This window comes from Urocitellus parryii, chromosome 2 (genome assembly GCF_045843805.1).
Source record: "Urocitellus parryii isolate mUroPar1 chromosome 2, mUroPar1.hap1, whole genome shotgun sequence".
NCBI classification, from domain to species: domain Eukaryota; kingdom Metazoa; phylum Chordata; class Mammalia; order Rodentia; family Sciuridae; genus Urocitellus; species Urocitellus parryii.
Window position 1 is genome coordinate 214,232,618 of NC_135532.1, and position 14,005 is coordinate 214,246,622.

The following is a 14,005-nucleotide window of genomic DNA, read 5'->3' on the forward strand; positions in this document are numbered from 1 at the left end:
AAAGATTTAGAATCATTGAAAACTTGCATTCATTCGACAAACGTTTGTCTAGCACTGACTACGAGCCAGATGTTATTCTGATCTCTGAGGACAGCGCCTCGGCCTTTAATGGTACTTAAAACAGCTCAGATTTGGGTCATGAAAGTTCATTTGCACACTTAGCACAGAATAAAACCAGAGCTCCCAAAGGGGAAGAGGCAAGCAATAAGAACAGGTTTCTTACATTAAGAGTCCAGTGGAGGAAAAACATCTCACGATGTAGCCTTGGACACGGGGCAAGAGTTCCACTAACATAAACAACAGTGTACTTACAGCTCACAGCTCATTAAAAGAAGAGCAGCGGACCTGAGCCCGGCTCCACGGACGGGCTCCTCACCTCTTTCTTCTCACCAGTCTGCTCGGCAATCAGCTGGTCAAACACGGCCCCGAATTCCTCGTGGATCTTCTGCATTTCGTTGATATGACTGGCGACCTTGTTCATTGTCTTGATGGCCACTGCAAGAACACAGGTCGTGACATGAAGGGCTGCTCAGAGTGGCCCTGGGGGCCCAGCGGGGAAGCCTGCAGTGCGCTCACCGTCCAGGTGGTAGTGCTCCTCGCTGTCGGCGTCCGTCAGGGCAAACAGCTCCTTGAGCAGCAGCGGGTACTTGAGGATCCTCTGGATGGGCTTGATGAGGTACGACTCGAGCGTGGACGAGTGCTGCTGCCGTGGGTTCTGGATGTCCAGGAACGCCTTGAACGCCGTGTCCGTCTTGGCTGGAAGGGTTCAAACACAGGCTGTCAGGGGGGTGGCCCAGGGGACTCCCTTCTCTGCATTCCACTCACTTGATCTCATCCCAGGACGGAGCAGAGACAGGGCAACAGGAAGAGGGTGGAAGAGCACGGCTCAGACCCCTGGACGGGCCGGGCAGTCTGACTGTTTATGAATTTATGGGGGGATGCCAAAGAGTTCAAAGGATCACAGTTTGTAGATCCCAGTCTCCTGGATTTTCTCCTTAAGTGTGTCTATTTGTGCTGATGTTTTGACATTTGGTCCTTTACAGACCCTGGGAAGGATGCTCCTCCCAGGACTAGCCAATTTAAGAAGATGCTTGCCTACGAGCAGCAGTCAGGGTCCCCCACCCCACCCGACCCCACCCCATGACCACCTCTTCTACGAGGCTCTGACACTCTGGACCACTGTTCCCTGCCCTCATCACCCCAGGGTCAGGTAGCACACAGCTGGGTATCTATCACGCACCAGAGCCAGCAACACTAAACCTCCCTGCTCCTGTCCTCAGAAGCCACAGTGAAGGTTCTTGCCCACATTTTGCCCTCACTCCTCTGCCTCCTGACCACCATGGTGCTTCCCCAGGTGGCCCTGCACGGCAGGAGCAGCCCCTCTCCTGGGAAGTTGTGACAAGCTGTGACAATCATCTGAACTCTGGGCATCACCAAGCTTGGACAATAATAAGAGCTGTATTTTAAACACTCCTTCCCTGGGTTTCTAAGCTCTCCAGCACCCAGCGGCTAGTAGCAACTCCTTCACAAGGCGGGCTCCAGCCTGGGGAGGTGGAGCAGGCTGCCCTGTTCAAAGCCCGAGCAGCTCACAGCTACTGCTCCCTAGGGTAGGGTCCGGCCTGAGGAGCTCAGGCAGCACTTTCTCACCAACCTCCCTTTCACAAAAGTCCCAGTTAGGGAGCCACTGCAGGGGGGGCCCCCATAGGGAGGGAGGCACGTGCCTCTAGATGATGAAGAAACATGGCCGTGCCTTCTGGGTGAAAAATAATGTTGTGGGAGGAAAAACTTCCTAAGCTTTCTATGAGTCTCTGACACTCTGGATCACTTTTCCCAGAAGAGGGAAAATGACTTAATAGTGGATGTATGTCCAGGCTGGGGAAAACCTGGAGGTGCTGGGAGGGTGGTATGCCCAGAGCAGGACCAGGGGTCCAGTCCCTTCCCCCACACCCTTCCCTGAGTGTTTCTTCCACTTGTCTGCTCCCGAGTTACACCCTTTATGATGAACCGTAAACAAACACAATCAACATCTGAGCCTGCTCCTTCTTCCCACTCAGCTCCTGCATATTCATCTGGGTGAGTTCTGCCATCAGAAATTAGATACAGCACTCCAGGGATTCAATATTTTCACAATAGCACCTGGCAAATCAGAGGAACTCTGTTCTTGAATAAATGAATAATGACTTTAAAAAACTCGGTGGGCATATAATACACACACACACACACACATGCATTTCCATCCCCAGTGGTGAGGAGTATGAGCTAAGACCAAAGATACTGCAAAGGGCATCCTAAAGTTGTAAAGTGACTCCTCTGTCTTTACTCAGTTCAGAAAAACAGAAAAAATCACGGGGGAAGATCTCCCAAGATCATAGTCTTGTCATCCCTTTAAGTCCTATTAAAAGGAATCATACTCCATAGGTTCAGCCATTTCTCTGCCTTTCAAAGAAATCCCTAAAGAAAAAGGACACTAGAGGTGAGTGACCCAGTGGCCTAGGTGCCAGGGAAGCTAGGCCAGGTGCAGAGCCGACACATGGGGAAGCTATGGCTCCCCTGGGCCATCCCAAGTCTTCAACCAGGTCTAGGAGAAGCCTAGGAAGCACCCCACACATGCACACATCCCCATTAACACTCCCCAAATCCTCAAGTCCTGAATGCGGCCGTGGGTCTCTAACCCACGACATCCACTTCACATCAGAGGAAGGCAGCGTGGTCTGCAGGAGGGCCACTCCCTCCAACCCGGCTGGGAGTCCCTGGTGCACTCCGATTCTCTGAGAGCTCTCTTCATCTTCTCTGCCAATTTGGCAAATAGAACAATGTAGGTCAGGCCCACTGTTCTAGTTTAAATGACAGTATAATATTTTTCAGGTGCAAAAGATAATGTTACTGAATTAAGAAAAATCCAGGAGGGCAGAATTTAATCTAATTAAGTGATTAAAAAAAAAACATTAACTGCTTGAAGGAACATAATGGGTAAAGCTCTTCAAAACAATTACTTTAACAATCTGACAACAGTTAGCAATTAATAAAAGTTTTGAAAGAAACACATACACACAGATCTACATGACCAACGGGGCCTGTGTTAAAACATAGTGACGATCAGACAGCATGTCAAAAAACCCACTGGAACCCACTGCACCGTCCACCCCCGATGACAGGTGTCATTACCTGGGGCGGGCTCTTTTCCAAGTCAGAGGCCTGTGTTGTATTAATATTTCCTATAACAGGTTTTAGATTAAGTTCAGCTAGTTGTCTTTGGCAACAAATCTAAGCGCGACACGTGGAAATTATTTACATACCCAGGGACCTGATTAGCAGATGTTTACTTGGCAGCCACAGCAAACTGCTAAGTAGAATAGCAAGCTGATTTCCAGAGATTCTTTGAAACTAAACCTCCTCTCGACTCTAGTGCTTACCAAGGAAATGTTTAATACATTTTGGGTGTGGGCGTGAATCTTTATTAATATTAATGGAGAATTCGTATACATTATGTATTACATTGGCTTGTGAAAACCATTTCATTCAATAGAGGTGGCATTTTAAGTGGATACATAATGACTACATGTTCATAAGTACAGTGTGATATTTCCATACATGTACACAATCCGTGATGATCCAGAGTCCTTAGTGTATCCATCACCTCAAATATTTATCATTTGTTTCAAAATTATCTCCTTTGGTTCTTCTTTATATATATATATTTAGTTGTAGATGAACACAATACCTTCATTTTACTTATTTATTTTAATGTGGCGCTGAGGATGGAACCAAGTGCCTCACATGTGCTAGGCGAGGGCTCTATCACTGAGCCACAACTGCAGCCCCTCCCCTCTGGTTCTTTTGAAGCACATATTATTAACTATATAGTCAGCCTATTGTGCTAGAGAATTCTAGAACTTATTCCTCCTATCTAACTGTGTTTTTTAACCTGTGAACTAACTTCTATTTCTCTAACTTCCTGTTCTTCCCAGGGTAGGGACATCTAGTCTTTTTTTCAAGATCAATTTTTTACCTATTGCCAACCTCCACACACTGACTAGAGAAGCAAAACTACTTCCTAAAGACCTGCAGGATGTTTCATCTTCTCAAAACAACTTAAGAAAAACTCCCGGGGAAGGGTGATAGCTCAGCACAGGTTGCCTGCCACAGCATCATAAAAACAAAGGAAGAAGGAAAGGAAAAATATCTTGTCACTATAAAGACTCTACTTTGTTCTGTGCAAAAATAACTACAACTAGCAGTTTGCATGAAACAACCTTGGCAGTGGTGTCCGTAGCTGTTACCACACCCCTCGGGGCATAAACAGGCAAAGGGAAGAAGAAATTCCACAAAAGGGAATACGAAGTGTGGTAGGTTGTAGCAGAAGTTAATGAAACATCGGAATAAAGTAGCGGTTTTTAAACTCCCCGTGTTTTTACGTAACTGCAAGATGACCCATTATTCCAGCCCAAAAATGGAAATATCAAACTTTCATTATCAAAAAATGGATAAAATGGTGAATTCAGGAATGAATGCATTTGAATTCTCAGTACCTGTGTCTGGGGCTTGTTGGAACGTCTACCTGGCAGATCAATGACTTAGATTTCTAGAAGCCACCAAGCAAGTCAGACAGACACATGTAACTTAGCAGCTGACACACTTGCCTTCCGCGTGGTACTTAGAGGTCTTACCTTTCACCAGGACCTTGGGGACTTTTGTGTGGCTGGCACAGAAGGCACTGTAGAGCTTGAAGCGGTCTGCGTAGTACAGAAAGGATCCCCCCAGAGAGAACAGCACTTTCTGGATTTAACGAGAAAAAGGGCAACTGGTTCATTTTCTTCTTCATTTGGACACACTGGCGGGATACAGCAGGAGCTCACAGCTGCCCAGCCCTCCCCAAATCAGCGCCACACCCACCCACCACAGCTCTCTTTGCTCATGGTTGTCCTAACATTGACTGTGAGGAAAAGTGAGTGGGCTCACAAATGTGTGCGAGAGGTGTTGGATTCCGTCTTCTCCATTTTTACAGTGGGGATGTCCCTGGTTTTCCAGGGCTGTGTCTTTTAATGGGCTATCTAGGATGTTTCAGTGTTAATGCCAAAAAAATTACATATGTATATATATATATATATATATATATATATATATAGATAGATATACAGACACACACACACACACACACACACACACACACACACACACACATGAATAATGTTTGGAAAAGGCAGAAATCTGAATTCTCTTAAGAGCTCCTGTTGGGAGACAGAAATGACAAACCAAATAAGTGTTGGCAAGGATGTGGGGGAAAAGGCACACTCATACATTGTTGGTGGGACTGCAAATTGGTGCAACTAATCTGGAAAGCAGTATGGAGATTCCTTGGAAAACTTGGAATGGAACCACCATTTGATCCAGCTATCCCACTCCTCGGTCTATACTCAGCATAATATAAAATCGGCGTACTATAGTAACACAGTCACATCAATGTTTATAGCAGCTCAATTCACAGTAGCTAAACTGTGGAAGCAATCTAGATGCCCTCCAAAAAAAATTATGGCATTTGCAGATAAATGAATGGAATTGGAAACTATCATGCTAAGCAAAGTAAGCCAATCCCTAAAACCAAAGACCGAATGTTCTCTCTGATAAGTGGATGCTGATCCATAATGAAGAAGGGGCATGGGGAAAATGGAGTAACTGTGATTGGGCAAAGGTGAGGGAGGGGTAGGGAAGGGGGGGTGGGGGCAGGAAAGATGGTGGAATGAGGTGGACGTTACCCTAGGTACATGCATGACTGCACATATGGTGTAACGCTACATTGTGTACAACCAAATAAATGAAAAGTTGTGTTACAATTGTGTACAATCAATCAAAATGCATTCCGTCATATATACTTAATTAGAATAAATAAATAGATAGAAATGGCAAACCAAACCAAGGTAGGAAAGGCTCACACCTACCAAGGCAGGAAACACATTTCCCCGATCACCACGCCCCCTTCTTCAAAACCACCCTCCCCACCAGCAGGGAGCAGGCAAGAACATAAGGAATCTGGGCAAGAAGAGAGCTCCACTTTGAAATGAGGTGTCATCTCTCAGCCTCAGGCATCCCTGCAGAATGGAAACCATGGTGGCCTTCCCTATGGGGACTTGAATACACTTGGGGTGGGATGGCTTTTCATCATACACATTTCATATAAATAAATGAATAAATGAGTCACAGAAAAATATCCTCCATGTTTCACACTGATCTCACCTTCTCAGAAAGAGGCTTTGTTCCTTTAGGATTAGAATTAAAAGTTGGGTTCCAAGCAAAGGATAAGGGTTTTGAATTAGTGATAAACCGAGCTCCCAATGTGCACTTGATCTAATGCACAATGCAGGGAGAGTTTTGATAGTCTCTGGACAAAAAATAAAAGTTTATTGTAAATCACACATGATGGGCACAGTTGGTAATCAGAGGCCTAAGTTCTTTTCCTATGTGTTCTACTTTTCCTCCTTTACTTTTGGAGCCCACGTGCTTACAGTGCCAGCTGGAGCCACCTGGCTCTGAAGATATCCTCCCAGCCAGGCCCAAGAGTTAAATAAGACAAGCCATGGAAGGAAGGCTCTCCCGTAATGCCTCCCCTCACCACACTAAAGCCCTTTGTTTAACTTAATATTTACAAAGCGCTGACTACACAGTAACCACAGATACAACGTTAAGGTTTTCCTTTATCCTTCCAGTCTTAAAAATCAAACTCAGTATTATAAAACTGCAGGGCAGATCAGTAGAGCAGAAGAAGGAGACTGAGTGTGAGGGAGGGGGGAGGACAGGAAATGGGCAGGAATATGGATTGATTTACCAAAATCACATTATAAGCACATACAAATATACTAAGGAGAATTTCACCTCTATATACATGTAGAGAGTACCAATCAAAAATAAATGAACAAACAAGCAAAAGGAAAATCGGTAGAGGAGAGAGAATAGGGGGAGGGAGGTGGGGTGGGAAAGACGGGGGAAGAGGGATTGAAATCAAATTCTATTCATGCATGATTTTGTCAAAATGAATCCAACTACTGTGTATAATAATGTATAATAATGTTCTAATTTAGAAAAACACAGAAAGCTAAGCAGTTAGCAATGCTTGAATTCTGCAGCTATTTAGATAAAATAATTTCAAATACTAAAAAAAAATTTTGATCTCAGGGGACACAGAGTACGCGGATGGGAGCATATATATACCAGACCACATCTGCGCACCAGACCACGTGTGCTCCTCTGTGGCACTTCAGAAGGCCTCTCATAGGCTGAGGTACACTTCAAGCTCCCAAGTGGAAACTTCATCAAATTGATTTGAACCTACCTTAGAAACAGGAAACAGAGCATGGTGCTGTGGGTGGGTGGAGGTGAGAGGCAGGAGAGAGAAACCACAGGGCAGGAAGAGGCTTTGAGGGATCATGACTATGTCCATGGTCCTGACTGTGTTGATGATGTCACAGGTGTGTGTGTGAACTGGGTCATCAACTGTACGCTTTAATTACATGCAGTGCATTATGCCTCAATTAATCTGTTCTTTCAAAGTATATAAAGATAACACAGAAGCCAATCCATGCATCAGTGGAATTTTGTAAACTGAGGCTTAGCATAAGAGGGAGACCTCCTGACCAGCCAGGAAAGAGGAAATGAGCTCTGAGCATCCTTACTAAGGCACTCGTCATCAATCCTCATTAAGGCTGCCAGGACACTGTGTGCTGAAGATCTACTTCCTCCCGAATAATGATACGCATTTCTATTCGGCAAAGCTTCCCAGAACAGGATAATTTAATTTGTTTACCGGGAGACCAGAGGTGCGATTTTAATTTGCTAACAGCTAATGTTTGAAAGACTTCCTCATAAACAAAACAAAAGGTTAAGGTTGGTACATCTTCCAAGTAAATGCAGCAGCTGAACAATGAACACAAATAGATGGTATCAGTCCTCCCTCAGCCAGACTTGCAAGATAACCCAGCTCCCCTCCCACTCCCTTGAGGAACACCATGAGCACCAGGGCTGACCAAAGAGACCATAAAGCCCCTGCCACCAAGGCATCAGAGGCTCAACCCGATCGGAAGATAACCCACCCAAGGCAAGAAGAGGCGGCTTTGCGCTATTCAAGGTTGAGACTGACCTTAAACTGGTCGACTTTCTCAAGCTTTTCCAAATCAGGTACCAGTCTCACTCCATCTTCTAGGGTTTTAAGGAATTCTACTTGAAACTCTACCATTTCGGTTAAATTTCCAAAGAGCACGTCAAGCTGAAAAATTTTAGAAATAAAAGTTTTGATCCACCCATGTTTTATAAATGTTCATAAACTTCTTTTGTATCCTATCACAAAGTTTTTCTATGGACACTTAGCAATTAGAATAATGACCCCACAGATATTGAAGTTTTGAGATAAGACTAGATTTTCTTGCTTCGCCAGTTTCCTTCTGGGTTCTTGTCTTGCAAATTTTGAAGAATAAAATCCACAGACAACACAGAAGGGAATAGTAACGGAGTAGGATTTATTTAAACAAGAAGAGAAAACTCCCATCATGCAGGAGGGGGTCTGATGGAAGAAAAATCCATTTTGGTGTGCTAGTTTAGGAGCTTATATATGGTTCTGGGTACAGCATGGAGTCAATCTATGTAAACAGGTATTGGAGACAGCACCCAAATCATTGCCCAAAGTCTATGTAAAATAGGCACTGAAAACAGCACCAAGGCTAACACGCCTTTGAGTTTTAATTCTTTCCATCAACTTCCATCTGGATTTACCCCACCTTCCTATTTTCCCTCCTGTGGGATCTCGGTGTTGGCTGGAGGCACTCCCACAGGTGAGCCTCATGGCCATTTTCAGTGGAAATAGGCCTTGATAGTGTTTATTAACATTTCCACTGGTTAGTCTCTAGCTGTGATTCTTGCATTTGAACAAGACTGACCATTGGTATTTCTCCCTACTACCAGAGGCTACGGCAGCTCCTTACCCTCTAAGTGCAAGCCAATGTTAACAGGCAATATTTGATCCAGCTATCACAACTAAATGAATTCAAAATGCTTTGAGTACTGTGTGGGTTCCCTGTTCCTTCCTCTTTACTGGCAAGTCAATCTACGTGAGACGCTCCATCAAGTTAACAGGATTTTCACCATACCTCATCTTGGGTGAGAAAAGTCTCCTTTTGAAGAGGTTTCAGGTATCTTTCCATAAGACAGTTTAAGTCCTAAAAGTTGAAAGGACACCTAATTAGCACATTTAAAAGTGTAAAGAACATAGAGGAGAAAAACAGATGATGTTCCAAATGCTGACATGATAGTGATTAAGGTCCACGAACTCAGGAATAAGCCAAGCTCTTCTGTCAGCCATGGTCTCTGCTGTAACTAACATCGTACCCCAAGAGCAGGCATGAATGACATGTGAGACATGAGCATGGCTGTGTTCCAATAAAACTTGATATGCAAAAACAGGCAGCAGGCTGCATTTGGCCAAAGGGCCATAATTTGCTAATTCCTGATTTCATTAAAATGCAGATAAACAAAAACAGATCACACTGCTTTCGAATGGGGAATGCAAAGGAACGTCAGAAAGTGTGAATACAAAGAAAACAGACCTGAACCCTTCTACCCAGACAATAGATGATGCCCTCAAATTTTTGAAAGACAAAATTCAGTTTTAGTATTAGCTGTACAATGTTTAGAAAGGTCAGAAGGGTCATATGCACTAACATAACCTTTCTTGGGTAATCAATTATATATATATATATATATATATATATATATATATATATATATACACATAAGTAAATTGCTGTAAGAATTGATATGCTTCCTTAAAACTCAACGGGCATCTCAACATTCAGAATAAAGGCCAAATTCCAAAGGACAGTCCCAATGCTCCAGGTGCCCACAGTTGCACCTCATCCCCCCAGGGTGGCGCAGACACCCTGATTCCATTCTCTGAAGAGGAGGAGGGAGGGCAGGACATACTTTCACGTAGGTGCGCTCTGTCTCCAAGAGCTCGCAGATCACCTTGCGCAGTTTATCCGCGTCTGACAGCTGCCTCATGGTGGCCAGCTGAGGCCCCGTGGTGTCCTGAGGAGACGGGCTGGGGTCTGAAGGGTTCATCTCATGCAAACTGCGGCAAAACGCGGCCACCTGTTCTGTGCTCTTCAGAGCAGAATGGAGAAAGCAAAGCAGACGCAGTTAGCCTTCGTTTGAGAACCGTGCCTGGCACCTGTCCCTCCTGGAGGCGTTTCTTCCTGGTTAATGAACTGTCACATATGAATTACATCTCATTTTCCAAATTGTTCCACATATACAAGAGCACATGGATCGCTGAAAACAACCATAACAACAAGGGCTAACATATATTGAGGTCACACACTGATCTGATGCACTTAATCTTCCCACCTGCTGGGCAAGGGCTATTATCATTCATTCCAATTTAACAGCTGGGAAAAAGAAGGCCCAGAGAGGTTAAGTAACTCATCTGAGATGACACAGCTAGTAAGTGGAAAAGCTGGGATTTGAACCAGTGTGTTTGTTTTAGAAACCTGTATGATTTGCGGGTGATGGGGAAGGGGTGCTGGGACTATGAACGGAGACTGGGGTCTGGCATGCTAGTAAAGTGCTCAATCACTGAACTACACCGTCAACCCAAAGCCTGCGATCTTTGTTTCTTTCTTTTTTTAAAATACCTTTATTTAATTTATTTTTAGAGTGGTGCCAAAGATAGAACCCAGTGCTTCATGCATGCTAGGCAAGCATTCTACCACTGAGCTACAACTCCAGCCCCCAAAGCCTGAGATCTTAACCATTCCATAAGAAGCTGATAAATCAGGAGACACAGAAGTTATCCACAACTCACGCAACATACAATTCAATTAATTACCAGACTCACTTCATTACACAATCTGCTTACTTTACAATGTTGGAAAACAATTTCTTCCCATCTCCATTAAAAACTGGCTCTGAGGCGACTCTAGAGTAAGGCAGATACCCATCCATTAAAAAAAGAAAAATATGTTTCTCTCTCTCTCTCTCTAGATTCTCCAAAGGCAGAAAGGTACCACCACCCCACACAGACCTCGGTGGCAGATCCCGTTCCCCAGTCCCCAACCGTAGAAGGTAATGATTCAGGTTAAGTCTGTGCAAGATTTTGTTATCAAGTTGAAGTTTAGGATTCTGAAATTCCAACCTGTCTAGTGATACAAAACAGTTCTAAGCTTGGGCTGCTGCAAAACCAGTGTGGGCAGCCATTCTCCTCTTTGTAGGGCACCGGGTAACCTGGGGCGCTCTCAGGCATCCCCCTGCCAGGTGCACCCTCAGAATCATTTTAATCAGAATCTCTGCAGTGGATGCATACCCCTATTGCCCCAGAAGCTATTTTGAAGCATAAAACTAGTCTATTTGTCCAAATGCACCATTTTATGTTGGATGGATGCCTCTCTGAGGGCAGCAGCTGCCTTCTGTACTTCTCCATGCTGCTTCTACTGGCGAATTCAACCCTAGGTACAAAGCACGCATTTCCTGCAAAGAAGGGCGCAGGTAAAGAATTCCTTCTCTATCACCCAGGAAGAACATAAGCATCCTCCCCCCAAAACTGGTTCACAGAGCTGAAGGTCAAGGCTGGCCTTCTGTGTAGGGCAGGGAAGGAAAGCTAAAGCCACGTGCATTCCAAGGGCAATTTTTAAACACAGAGGAAGGCAGGTAGCAGTAGGAGGCCATTTCCTCATTAGCATATGCAAACCAGAATACAGACAGAACAAAACAGGGAAAACTGCGACCTAACAAGGATGCATGAGCAGCAGTATCCACAGAGGAGTGGAACCAGATCCAAACCCACATAACCATTATTCTCATTTGCTTATAACTGCTGCAGCTGATGTGCTGCTCCCACCAACCCTGGTCTCACAAGCCAGAAGTGTAAGTCACCTGCCAACCACACCACTCAGTGTTCTCCATGGAATTGTGTTTGACAGTGAATATTCCCACAGGGAATCTTCCCTCAGGTGACTGGAAAAATACACCAAAATGGGCTGCACTATATACTCTATCTTAAGATATAACCCTATTTAAAAACAACAACAACAACAACAAGACTATGTGTTTTTAATCAAGGCTATTCAGTAGAAATAAACCACCCAGTTTTATTTAGTTATGATAAAATTTTACTAACTCAATGTCATTTAATATGAAGTCAAATAGGACTTTATCTTAAAAAAAGAAGAAATATATCCATGTTAACAAAAGGTTCAAGTGTTTTCCAATGATCCGACGGTGACTATAATAAGCACCACCATAAATAATAATGAGGGGAGAAAATATGCCCACAGAAATGAAAAATCCCATGGACAGCAGTGATCACAGCTGACAACCAGATGCCTTGTCCCCATCTGACCCAACGCTCCTCTGCTGCTTTGATGTGGTACCCAGAAAAGAAACTAGACACAACCTGTGTACAACTGCACTCCTGTTCCCACAATGCTTTTCCAAATAGTCCCTCGAACTGCAGCTGTCTGTCCCCAACATCACTCACTAACCTACTCCCCATGAGAAATGCACCAACATTGTAGTCCCGTTAGCAATCCTATCACTTAGACAAACCATCCCCACAGAGATCTGTGTTTCTGCATTTTATATGAAGTATTTCCCTTCACCAAAGGCAAAAGTCAAAGCAAGGGCGCTGCCATGGCAGAAAATTCCAAAAGATACTTCCCTCTGTGCCTCCAATTCACATAGTCACCAGCCTGAACCCCCATATTCCTGATAGCCTGTTGTCCTCTTGCAAAAGTTAAAGAGGGATGAGGGTAACTGCATTCTTCCAACTATCACCACTGGGCTATCACAGAGGGGAACTTTGACACCTTGTTGACACTCCAAAGGACCTTAACTTGCAATAATCTCATTATAATGATAAAGAATACACCAGCCAGGACAGATCCCACCATGCCCAAATTAAGGAAGAAAAGAGGAGGTGGCACCCTGATTCCTAAAAACCTCCCTTTCCATGAAAAACTCTGATGACAGCATGCACCACACGGGCTTCACTCCCCTTCCAGAAAAAACCCAGATCCCAGGGCTGCACAGGGAGAAGGTGCTTTAGAGTGAGCACCCCTGCTCCATCCACTGGCCACAGAGTGAAATTTCCTGCCTGCTCTCAGAACCGGCTAGTTATTTATAAACAGTCCTGGGTAGGAACAAGAATCCGTACTGGGTGACACCAACCCAGTGACTCCTCACCACTCTCGACCATATCCTGGAAAAAGGACAGAAAGCATGGGTGGGGGTTTCTAGGTTTTTGTTTCTTGTCGCACCATAAAAACTTTAAGATTTCCATTTTTAAGAGCACGAGCAGGGCAGATGACTTGTCCCCTGGACCAATTTCACCCCTTGGGGTTGGGGAGTCCTTAGTTTAAGCAGAGCGGAGGCTGGCAGCATGTGGGTCAGGGTTCATTGCACCCCCAAACAGCCTGGCTACTCATCTTTCTCCTGTCACACCCTCCCAAGTCCTAGATGACCTTAGGAGAGATGGCAGCCCTCCTTTATCTGCAGCGTCCCTTCCTGAGGTTTCAGGTACCCACACTCTAAAAACATTAACAACTGCCTCGACTCTCTCAGGAGGGAGAAGCCGCACTCACGTAACTTTTATTATAGTAAATTACACTTTATATGTTATTTGTTTTAATGTATTATTTGTTGTTGTTAATCTCTTAGGTGCCTAATTTACAAATTAAACTTAACTGCAGATATGTATATGTAGGAAAAACAGCATATAGTGGGTTTAGTACTGTCCACTGGGGATCTTGGAGTGAGTTTCCCACAAATAAGGGGAGACTGCCGCACCTTTAGCATCCAGGGGACATCTGAGAACCCCCTAGGGTTCTCTTCCCAGTTCAGAGTCTCAGGTATCCCTTTCTCATTAGACACCTGGCTAACCCTCTGAGATTTAGCTGGGTGGTCTCAAGTTGAACAGGGACAAGGCCATTTCCCCCTGGAAAATCTGCTCACTGATTCAAGGTACAAACCT

The 14,005-nt window shown here is 44.5% G+C and overlaps 1 protein-coding gene across 1 annotated transcript in view; it reads right to left on the reverse strand.

The window, feature by feature from the left end:
- Positions 1–14,005, reverse strand: part of Tiam1 (TIAM Rac1 associated GEF 1) — a 131,281-nt gene that overhangs the window by 21,476 nt on the left and 95,800 nt on the right. Inside the window, exons 15-20 of the mRNA XM_026393553.2 lie at positions 9,964–10,143; positions 9,132–9,200; positions 8,129–8,254; positions 4,668–4,776; positions 577–756; positions 377–495 (exon numbers count right to left, since the gene is read on the reverse strand). Coding sequence (XP_026249338.1) covers positions 377–495; positions 577–756; positions 4,668–4,776; positions 8,129–8,254; positions 9,132–9,200; positions 9,964–10,143 — 783 coding nt within the window. The remainder of the gene's footprint in view (positions 1–376; positions 496–576; positions 757–4,667; positions 4,777–8,128; positions 8,255–9,131; positions 9,201–9,963; positions 10,144–14,005) is intronic.